The following is an 11742-nucleotide window of genomic DNA, read 5'->3' as shown; positions in this document are numbered from 1 at the left end:
AAGTTCAACGTGCATGAAAATATTAGACATAATTCTCCATGGAAGCAAGTTCTCTTTATATGACTAGTTCCAATCATTCACTAAATAGCTCTTTATAGTTTGCAACCATTTCTTTCAACTAGTAATTTGTATTTTAGTTCATAAACTCGAAAGAAAATACAAAAAGGAAAAGGGGAAAAATAGTTTAAAAGAATTTCTTAACAAGCCGTAATACCTAAGAACAATACCCAGCAGACACTCATCTTTTCTTGTTAGCGATATATCTGCACTTGAAATAAGTACAAAAAGTCATTAATTGAATTTCTCAATGCAATCAAGGCTGAGAAATGAGAATTTTTTTTCCTACAAATGTGAATTTCCTTCAATCTAATTCTCTCCCATGGAGAAAGTCAAGAACTGTCTACATGAATAACAACCCAGATCTTGTAGCTGGACAGGCTTGTCCGCTACACGAATGAATCATTCACTACAGACTACGGAAAATAAAAAAGATTGAGCGTACAGACAGCAGGCAAGATGGTCTGCAAGACTATCCCTTATGCGCTTGATAAGTTAATGCCAAAGCTTGCAACAAAAACCATTGCGTGGCCTCTTGCTGGATACTATTTCTGAAAAGGTATCAACCAATTGACCAGCCAAGCTACTTGGATCATCAATTAGTGTTTGAATGAAGGTATTTACCACCCTACGCTCCTGCTCCGTTGATCTCAAGCTAAACCAAGTAAGCAACTTTAACCTGAATTCCTTGTCAATCAGACCCTGACATTCCAGCCAGCGGATGATCTTGACACAATATTCAAAGTTCTCATCCAAGCCCCCTGTACGAATTCGGATAGGTGAACCATTGATGAGGGTGCTGTCAGAGTCACCATTATTGCTAGCTCCTCTCTTCGGACAACCTTCCATCTGAGAATCAACATCTCCATTCTTCCCCTGGTTCCAGTTTTGGGAATCTCCACTACCATGTGATCGGGCAAGACCATTCCTCCTCTCATTGTCATGAGAGGTGGCATCATCATCTGCTTCAACAGTCTGCTCTAAAGTGCAGCCATTATCTTCATCTCTAGATGAGGGGGTTAACTCTTCATTTAAATCGGGTACTGAAGCAACATTTAAGTCAAGCTGGCGAGAAGTAGATGGCTTCCTCTCTTCCTGTACAGGTTCAGGCTTAACAGTACAAGACTCGCAGCATTTTGCAGATGCAGGTCCAGCTAACCAGCCTTGCTGTTGAGCCCATGCAAGTCTTAGAATTTTACCAAGGTCCCGCACCTTGAAGCCAGAATCAAATTCAATGTCTTTTCCAGTGTAGTAGCCACCTTCCTTGGAGCCAGAGCTTCCTCCAGTATCCTGATTGATCTTCCTCTTGTGTCCTGCTACTGAATTAGACTTCCTCTGGATTATCTCAACACTCTTTGTGAAACACTTTGCCTCAGAGTGTCCCACATCACTGGCCTCTGTATAGGAAACTATCCGAAAAGAATACTCTGTGCAAGCCTGCAAATTCGATATCAAAATCCTTCGCTGAGCTCTTGGAAAGACAGAGACAGGTTCTTTTGTATAAGTGTCCTCTCTGGCCTTGCAGTACCAGAGCTTGTAGCCCTTAACATCTTCAGAGGATACTTCTATCAGTACAATCACAACTGAAGATGACGTCACTTCCTCAAAAAGGAATTTGCACGCTGCAGGAAGTGAACCCTCTGGCAAGAAGTAGCACCGGGAAAGTATTACTAATAAAGTACTCTAGCTTCAATTAATGCCACCTTGAAGAATAAAATAAGAAATGGTACCTGAGGAACTAGGAAGTTTGCTAGTCTTTGTTGCCAGCCATTCATCAGCTTTCTCTATGGCAATCGAGCACAATGACAGAACATCGCTGGCAATAGAAAGTCTGCTAACAATGCCTCGAGCCATCTTCAATGATACTCCATTCAGTGGGCCAACTTCCGTCTCCAATTTAGACTTGGCTTCTTTAATATATTCATGGAGTTCTTTAAATCTGGATGTCCCATCCAGTAGCCTGTAACTCACGTATATTCTGTAGCAGAGGACATCAACACGGCGAGCATCCTTAGCTACACAAAGCTGTTTCTTCCAAAACCTACCAAGATCAACAGGTGAAGAGAGAAACGTTCAACTTCAGCAACGAGTCTACTCGTGGATTACAAAAGAGAACCAATTTATGCAATTCTAGGACCATTACTGATACAATAACGGAGCAATCGTTATCAAAATGAAACACGACAAGATAACAAGCATTACTCACAAGTTGATAACTAATGCTTCCCTTCATGCAGGGGGGCCTAAAGTGGACAGGTAGAGTTGCAGAATCATTGCAATAAAGAGGATATATAACGTCTAGCTTTTTGAAATGCCACTGCTTGCCACTCTAAAATTCACTCAAAATGATTGCTAATTCCAGAAACTACTGCCTACACATCACTAGGTGGGGACTTTTTCTTAAGGTTTACATGTTACTTAAGAAAGAGCTATTGATTATTCTAATCAACCAGAAGAAATCAAAATATCAGAACAAACTTTAGTACTTAAAATAACTAATCAAGATTGAACAGAGAATAAACAATTAACATCTTCACCACTGCAAAGTGACACTTGTTAGCAGAAAGCTAATAAAAGAATTCAGAGGGAGATGGCTTCAAGCCCCACATTGTGGGATTTCACCGAGTATGTTGTTGTAGAGGGAGATGGCTTCAAGACTTCTCCCTCCGCACAATCTTGTGCCAAGGGAGTAAGTCCTCTTTCAACCTTCCTTTTGCAGGTCAACAGCATGCAGAGCAGTTTCCTGGGTCACACATTTTTACCCGCGACAGACATACACACACATAAATCTTAAGTGAAAATACAACTGCTGCCAGCTCCAAATCATGTGTAAGGTAGTTGTTTTCATGGTTCTTAAGCTTCCTAGAGGCGCCATCAGAAGAGGTTGGGGAAGACTTGGCTGCGGCAAGTCAAGGAGAGGTTAGGTCAAGGAATTTCAGACAGAAATCCAATCAGTCTGAAGAAAAGGATGTTCCAGGAAAGAAGGATATATACTGGCCCTTCCACTTTGGTGCAGTTTTAGTTTATATTGGTGCTGAATGAACATATCAGCGTTGGAAAGTGAGAACTCTTATACTTATCTAAAGGAAACTTACCCAAGAATTCCTGAGACTTTACCACAAGAAGCACAGCAATAGCTCCCATCTAGCTGCATCAGTTGTCCCAGATCAACAACTCCCACCTTCCCACGTTGGAGTGCACACTCAATGTGGCAAGTCAGGCCACACGAATCCCCCTGACCAGATTCAGATGTGCACTCCAACCAAAGACTAGGATCCTTGTTGTCATCAAATAAGTGGCAAATGCAACAAGAGCACCTCTTGCAAAAAGTGTCATCTATAGAAATAGTTGCCCTGCATGCAGAATTTTTGCAGATCCATGAATTTGAACATTTCACATCTGCATACTGCTCCGTAGCTGGTAGAATTCGGAGGGGGTTTTCCCCTTTCCTGACCTGCTTTCTAGAAGCTTGATCCTTGGTACTTGAAGATACTCTTTTTTGCTCTTGAGTCTTCAACTGCTTCTTACTCAACTTTGGGAATTGCTCAGACATTTTGCACTTGGATAAAATCAATTGCTTCTTTTCCTTGTCCTGGTAAAACTCCAAAAGATCTTTCCTTGTACTAGATTTCAAGAATTTTTGGAGTGCCTTTAAAATTCTTGAATTTCTCTGTAATGCTTTCCACACTGGACAAAACACTAAAAACACCAGAAACTGGATATAAAAAACATACGAGTTAGCATACAAAGAATCTACAGTTGTGGCAAACTGAAAAAATTGAGTGGATCTCATCAAAAGATATGAAACAAGGATGTATATCCGCTAACGAAAATATGATTTGACCTGTCTTTTGAGCAAGAAATTTCATATATAATTGCTTGCGGACTGTCAATACAGAAAAAGAGAAGAGACATGACGATTTTTCATTCTTGCATTTAAAGTAAATCTCAGACACTAAAGTCTATTCATGCCCATATATACATATATATGTTGATTACCGTTCACAGAGTGACAGTGTTCGTTGTGCACTAGCATGTCAAAGTTCATTTGTTTCTTAAATAGAGACACATTACCATCTTCCTCCTTTAGTTTTCAAAAGCTGCAAAGATAGCATCAGCAAACAAGAAGAATGCTCTTTCTATAGCAACAACATAAAATGCTCTATTTCCTTGTTAATAAGAATCTTTTAAGGGTTATATAAATCTCTCCTTCAGTTATTCAAACAGATTTCATACCATTGGCAATTTCCTAAACTGCTTTAATCTCAAAGCTCAAATCACATAAAAAGAGGCCATCTTTCTCTTTCTCTTCATTTCTAGGTTCCAGACAAGGACAGACATACTTGTGCCTGCAATTATAGCAAAAGCCTATGATGTGTCCTATCTAGCTATGGTATGTTTTGATGCCATTAGACCACAGTTTCATGCTACCTTACTCTATGATTAAGAAATAGACCTTGAGCATAACTCAACCCCAAAAGCTAGCTCACGAGCTGAGGATTGGCCAAAGCCATATAATAAGTAGACTAATTCTACATCCTACAACCGATGTGGAACAACTTAACACACTCGTTATCATTTTATCAATCTTCTAATCCACGCAGGATCTGATTTCACAATCACGACCCAATTAGATTTCCTTATAGCATTTTCTTCATCCAGATCTTAACAACTGAAATGGTTGTTGTAGGAAATCCAGTTCTTGTAATAATACATCAGATCTATGTTGGCATCACACGCCATATGTGTTATAGACAAAAAAAAAAAGCAATTGTATAGAGACTCTTTGGCATAAGAGTGACTTCAATGTTCCATTAAGATTTTGATGTGAACCCAAAAAATTAATTGCATTCCCTTCATGTAGTATCATGATGGACCTTAGTTTTATAGGCCATCAGGCAGAAACACAGTGCCTTTACAGGAAAGTTGAAAACCCAAGCAAAGGCAAAAATGTTCCCAATCAAACAATGTTCACAATCGTGCGAACCCCTAAAACAACTTGAGTAGGAAGGACAACTGGTTGAGCAACATTACATTAAAAGATGAATTTCCAAACATCTTACAGTTAGCTTTTGTCCAGATTCAACCATTACTGAGCTTAGAGAGGGGAACACATGGATCTACACTTAAGAAGGAAAGTTCCTGACTGGGAGATGAATGAGTTACTAGAGCTGTTAGCAAAACTGGGCAGTTTCACTGTGAACACTCAGGAGGATCGACAAACTGAAATAGTGCAATAAGAAGGAAAGTTCATGACTGGGAGATGAATGATTTACTAGAGCTGCTAGCAAAACTGGGCAGTTGCACTGTGAACACTCAGGAGGATCGACAAACTGAAATAGCACAATACAAGTGATGGGTCATTTTCTGTCGAAGCAGCATCTGCCCACTTCTGTTCCAACAATGAGATGATTAAATCATTGCCTTGGAAACTAATTGGGAGACCAAAACTACCTATAAAAGTTATCTGTTTCAGCTGGACAGTCTTAATACTGCTTTGCCAAGACAATCTCAGCAAAAGAAATATCCAGCATGTAAATAGGTGTTACATGTGTCGAAAAAACTCAGTAAGTTTCAACCATTTGTTTCTACAATGTTCAATAACAACAGATTCTGGAGCATGTTCCTTTTGATTTTTGGACTAATTTGGGTCATACCAATTACATTTAAAAAGGCCTATGAAAACTGGAGCACATGGAAAGTCCGTAAAGCCATCAAGAAAATCTAGATTATGGTACCTGCTAGTATTTTTGGTGAGTAAAGGAATCACAGATGTTTTGATGGAATCTTAACTCCAACCACTCACTGAAGGCGCCTAGATGTTTACGTAATGTGTTTAGCTGGTTCAATCTGACCCCGGTAAATGGCTCTGATCAATTTTTTGGATTTTGTCAGCTCCCTAGTTCTGCTCTGATCTCTTTTGAATTAGAGCTGAATTAATCTTTTCTTCGTATCTCCGTTTGTAACTCCTGCATCTGCTTGATGCCATCTATGAAATGTAAACAAAAACATAAGTAGGAAAGTCATCTCAAATTTGGAAAAAAATGTCAATCTCAACTAACATACACTTCTCTTTTTATGCTCTAACAAATCCCTCTAAATTTATTGAGCGTCATTCTTAATTTTCTGCACCCATGGTTTTCACTTTTTTACAAAGGACAGTAGCCTCAGACATCAGAGAAAACAACTTTAACATACATGGATTTTAGGAGCTTCATCCTCAATTTAGTCTTATAGAGCTTCTGAGTTATAGTTTAATCATATTGAACACCACAAAACTAAAACATTCACGCTGAAACCTAGAAAGTTAACCACTTGCGAAATGAGTAAAAAAATAAATCAGAATAGGAAGTTAAATTGGATGGAGGACAGAGACCTAGTTCCCCACCTTCCCATGGCTAAGATGGCGAGCCTAGGGCCAAGAAATGGTATGTTTATCCTGCCACAAAAAGAAGGGAACCAAGAATTGAAGTTCTTTTGGTTACTCACTTTTTGGAGGTGGCCAGCATACCCTTAATGCTGAGGAATACAACTTTACCAGTTTCAAAAAAAAAAAAAAAAAACAAGAATTGAAGAGCAAAAAAAAAAAAGAATCAGTGTGACTATTCTTTATACTCAAATACCATGGAGGTCTGGAAAGGATTTTAACAAGAAATCTACAGCTCCTAAAACAAAATACAACTTCATGCCAATGCAATTTCTCTTGGTGAGGTGGCTTAACGTAGATAACTTCCAAGCCTTAAGATTAAGTGGAAATTCTCACCTTTAGATATACATGGATGAAAGCCACATAAGAATGTAGCAGCAGCAACCCCTCCCTGTTACAAGAAGATGCTAAGCTGCATAAGTGATACATCTCTGCAGCTTAGGTCTCTAAAGTGAGAGATAAACAGTTTCTTAAAATATTGATTACCCTTGTTGTCCAGCATCTCAGGAACAAGCACTTCAAATTCCACAATCAAAATTTTGACGAACATATAAGTTACCCAGATTCAAAATTTCAATAAAACCCAAACACACATGCTACATAGTCATTTACAGACAACCACACCAAACACAGAATGTTACTCCCTCTATTCCAATTTATGTGTCTCACTCTTTTTTAAGTCTCCTCCTTAGTTATTAAAAAAGAATGACACATTTTTATATTTAGTGAGTTTTTAATTCCAATGTTCCTATTTTATCATTAATGACACTCCCTTATAGGAATGACATGACATATTTAAGACCACAAGATTCAACATCATACCCAGTGTAATCCACAAGTAAGGTCTAGGGAGGGTAGAGTGTACGCAGATCTTACCCTTACCTCGTTGAGGTAGAGAGGTTGTTTCTGAAAGACCCTCGGCTCAAGTATCGCATATCAAATCAATTAGAAAAAGAAAATACAGAATTAAAGAGGACATAGCAAATAATATGGAAAGCATTACATATCATTCAGGAAAAAAAGAACAATAACAGAGTGAATTGCACGGAGTTTAAGGATATTATTGGTATGTTATATGCATCCTAGTTTAAGACCACAAAATTCAAGTCAAATTACATTCTTATACTCCATGCCTAGTCAAACTAAGATACATAAATTAGGATTGGGGGAATATGAAATTGCATTAAAAAGGATTGTTAGAATCTCGTAAATGTTCTAGAATATTCTAGGATCTTGTATTATAGTATAGCTTGATTTTCTCCTGTAATTATGCATTTTTTTCTCTTTCCTTTGTTAGAATATGTATACTTATACATTTAAACCCCAATGACCCAAACAATCAAGATCTCCCCTGCTACCCTCTTGGATTCATTCTTTCTTGGAAAGCCCAGAGCAAAATCATCCTTTCACAACCTCCCTTTTTTTTTTTTTTTTTTGATAAAGTCTTTTCACGACCTCCTTTAATCACCATCCTTTTGTCAAGTTCTTTACTCCTCATATCTAATGATACTTTTTTTTCGATAACCGTAGCGTCCGGCCCAGCTTGCGCGCATCTCGACTTATTCCACAGGATGCATGCCACCTCCCACCAGCATCAGATACCAGGTAACTCTGTCTACTAAGGCAAGAACAGATGGGAAGAAATCACCTAGTGTATTGTCTCTGCTGTGAATTGAACCTGAGACCTCGTGGTGCTCAACCCACTTCTCTGACCACCTCACATCTAATGATATTATTCACGATTAAACTGACCACACTTTCTCCTACATCACCTCGCTCCCTTCTGACACTTTTACTAATAATATAACAAATAAGAAATAAAAGCTAAACTAACCACATAAACAGACCTTTCTCACAATAAAACGACAAAGGTGTCCAAGAATCAGCACCTGCATCAGTGTTCAAGCTAGAAATCAGCTATCCCAACAAGAATTATCAAAATAATTCACACAAAAAAAGTAACCACAAAATGAACATTTGGCTATTTTTGTAATTATTGGTGTCCTAGTTCTTCACATTGCCCATATTCAGCAAGAAAACAAACCACAGATACCCAGCAACCTCAATTAACAGTCAAAACACCTCATCACAAACAAGAAACTACTAAACCCAAAATATATATAATACCCAGAATAAAAAAAACAATTAAACTTGAACAAAATTACAGATCTGGAAGCAAACACATTGAGCAAACAACAAATAAGAAAACAAAATATATAAAAAGTAAACATGAGAAAAACAGAGGAATCTGAAGAAAAGTACCTGCGTGGAAGAAAAAAAAGAGAGAAAAACTAGGGTTATGGAAGGGAGGGTTTTTGTTTGTTTGTTTGGAGAATAATGAAAAATCCTGTGTTAAAAGGAAAAAAAAAAAACTTAGCTCCTGTTAATGTTAGTTGGTGTTGCACCAAATTTCTCTACTACTAGTATTTGTTTTAACGCACGCCAATAGGGATCAACCTCACGCGTTGTTAAGGCGCGTGGACAGGTGAAAAGCGCAGTAACATGGTCCAGTTGGCTATTTTACAATTTGGTCGTGTATGTAACACGCTATAATCGAGCGTGAAGATAAGGTTCTAACATATTTTCTGTTGGGGTGCATTCACTTTTACCAGCTTCATGCATGTGCTTTTTCATACCTAAATTGATTTCGCAATTGTGGTACGTTTATACACGTTGGAAAGTTGAATTACGTTACATTCATAGAACCATATATTTCACATCGTTAATTAGGAATATGAGACTCAATTGGATGAGCACTGATATCCTTTTTTTTTTTTTTTTTTTTTTTTTTTTTTTGAGCAGCACTGATCTCATGATTAAGGGTGTCCATAGTTTTTGTTCCATCGTTATTTTTAAAAAATTATACTCCCTCTGTCTCAATTTATGTAGCATTATTTTTTTTAGTCTGTCCCAAAAAAAAATATCGCATTTTCTTATTTGTCAATAATTTAATGGCATCATCCCCATTTTACCCTTGTTGGGTCATACTTAACTCTTTATTACGAAGAAAAGTGAACTAAAAGTAACCACTAAAGTGCTTGCATTTTCTCTCTCTTTCGTCAAAGATTTAGCTTTTAGCTTTTGACATTTTCTCTCTCTTTCGTCAAAGATTTAGCTTTTAGCTTTTGCTTTTTCAGGTTTACTGTATTTTAATAAGGACAATTTATTTTTTAAATTCTGTGCCCCATCAAACGGTGCCACACAAATTGGGACGGAGGGAGTCTAATATTAATTTTTAAATTATTTTATTATATTATCAAAATTGGACTTTTTGGAACACACTCCAATCGTCATTATTCTCTTTTGTATCTTTACTATTCGATTAATTTTTGGTACCGTAATATAAAATATGACGTAGAAGTCGCAAATTTATGAAGATGTTTCATTTGTTATGTGAAACAATAATAACAAGTTTTACTATACCTATTAATAACAAGCTCTACTCAGAATGAAAATCAGCCTGCATCTGGATGGGTGGATCTTGTTTGTCATCATTTTGGGATCAGGGGTCATTTTAAGAGAGATGGCTAATTCTTTGGGCCCAAGGAATAATTCTTTACCTCCTATTGTTGCAAAGAACTCACCTACAGGTAGTACTAACAACGTAAAAATTGCACGTGGAACTAGAGGGGTAACGCTGCTACTAATACTAGTATTGGGGTCAAGCCCGACCCTATGATTTGACTCGTAAGGAGACAACTGAAGCCTTAGATGTTGTGGTCACGGGGATTCTTACTATTTGCATTTACGCCGCGTATTCGTTGATTGATCCTGGATCTAGCTTTTCGTATGTGACACCATACTTTGCTCTGAATTTTCGGATGGAGCCCAAACAATTATTAGAACCTTTTTCCATGGCTACCTTTGTTGGTGTTCCTGTTATTGCTTCTAGAGTCTATAGGAATTTTGTGGTTGTAGACTTGTAGTCAAAGGTCGAAAGACTACCGCAAACTTAATCGAATTAGAAATGGTAGACTTCGATGTGATTATGGGAATGGACTGGCTTTACAAGAGTTACTCAACCTTGGTTTGCCGATCCAAGATAGTTAGATTTGAATTTCCTAATGAACATTGTTGCTCCCAAACGCATATGTAAGTATCCGTGATCGTACAAGTCATATAGGATTTCAAAGTCCAGATATCGTACCCACAGAGACTTAGATTTTATAATGTTCAACTAATCCAAATTCCGTTGTAACTATTCAAGAAGGTGACAATCAAAGTGTTTGTTGTGACTAAACTAAAACTGAAAGTAAACAATTGAATATGAGTGTTTTTGTGACTGAGAAACTTGTGATGAAGACTGTAAGGTGTTACTGTCACGACCCGACTAGGGGGCCACGACGAGCACCCGGTGCTACCCCACCCGGGCACCCCGTTATCATGCATATCATAACATCTAGGTGAACCATAATTCATTTCATGCATTTTAAATCATTAATCAAGCTAGTCCCATTGGACGATCATCATCAATTAACATATCATGGGCATCTATGCCATGTCAAATATACAAGGCCGACGAGGCCAACAAAAGATATACAAAACATAGGCCGACATGGCCAAACATCTCTACCCACATACACATGACTACGAGCCTCTAAGAGTATGACATATCATGAGCGGGACAGGACCCCGCTATGCCCATAGTTATATACACAAAAGAATGAGTACCCAAAAGATATGGCTCCGAAGGAAATGGAGCTCTCTATGAAATCTTCAAATAGGCCGCTATGGGTCAAGTCTGTCTCCCTGTGCACCTGCGGGCATGACGCAGCGTCCACAAACAAAAGGACGTCAGTACGAAGAATGTACTGAGTATGTAAAGCATGATTAACATTGATATACAACATAATGAACAATATATGGAATAGCATAGGAGGGGAGACAATAATATCATCATCATCATGTCGCTTACTTACTCACATCGTCATTCGTGCCCCATAATAAAACTCGTACCATGCTTGTGCTCGTATTAGTGTACATATCCTCATTCGTATTCTTATACATAGTCTCATCACATTCTTTTACATAATATATATACATACATAATCATTTCGTATACATGGCATTTACATAGCGTACCCGACCTCATTGGATCAGTATTTCATATACATACTTGGCCAACCAAGGCTCAATGTTACTCATACCTGGCCCTACCAAGGCTTCAGGGTTATCCGTACCATCTGCAGATGTGTGCGCGCGTTTCGAAATCGTATGCATATTCTATACATATTCATACACATATATTCTACCCGGCG

General features: G+C 38.0%; 1 protein-coding gene across 8 annotated transcripts; it reads right to left on the bottom strand.

Moving 5' to 3' along the window:
* Nucleotides 1–275: 275 nt before the first annotated feature.
* On the bottom strand, nucleotides 276–8886 carry LOC132640971 (VIN3-like protein 1). Of its 8 annotated transcripts, none has more exons than XM_060357785.1 (7): nucleotides 8747–8871; nucleotides 8332–8373; nucleotides 6821–6875; nucleotides 5796–6046; nucleotides 3153–3772; nucleotides 1788–2098; nucleotides 276–1697 (listed from the first exon to the last, which is right to left on the bottom strand). In XM_060357785.1, exons 5-7 carry the CDS (start codon nucleotides 3608–3610, stop codon nucleotides 553–555), a joined length of 1914 nt encoding a protein of 637 aa, XP_060213768.1. In that variant the 5' UTR covers nucleotides 3611–3772; nucleotides 5796–6046; nucleotides 6821–6875; nucleotides 8332–8373; nucleotides 8747–8871; the 3' UTR covers nucleotides 276–552. The 8 variants fall into 8 exon arrangements, with proteins under 8 accessions (XP_060213768.1, XP_060213776.1, XP_060213769.1 ...); XM_060357793.1 differs by having other exon boundaries at nucleotides 3153–3756; XM_060357786.1 differs by lacking the exon at nucleotides 8332–8373 and having other exon boundaries at nucleotides 8747–8875.
* Between the last annotated feature and the right edge of the window lie 2856 nt (nucleotides 8887–11742).

Source organism: Lycium barbarum, chromosome 5 (assembly GCF_019175385.1).
Source record: "Lycium barbarum isolate Lr01 chromosome 5, ASM1917538v2, whole genome shotgun sequence".
Taxonomy (NCBI): domain Eukaryota; kingdom Viridiplantae; phylum Streptophyta; class Magnoliopsida; order Solanales; family Solanaceae; genus Lycium; species Lycium barbarum.
Note: the sequence above shows the minus strand (reverse complement) of the source record. Positions and strands in the feature narration are given on the sequence as shown.

Excerpts from the sequence above, each read along its gene's own strand:
- LOC132640971 (XM_060357792.1), bottom strand. The coding sequence starts at position 3,610 with ATGTCTGAGCAATTCCCAAAGTTGAGTAAGAAGCAGTTGAAGACTCAA. Across the intron at positions 2,099-3,152 it reads AAAGTCTCAGGAATTCTTGG|GTTTTGGAAGAAACAGCTTT; the intron begins GTAAGTTTCCTT and ends TGATCTTGGTAG. Across the intron at positions 1,698-1,787 it reads CAAACTTCCTAGTTCCTCAG|AGGGTTCACTTCCTGCAGCG; the intron begins GTACCATTTCTT and ends ACTTCTTGCCAG.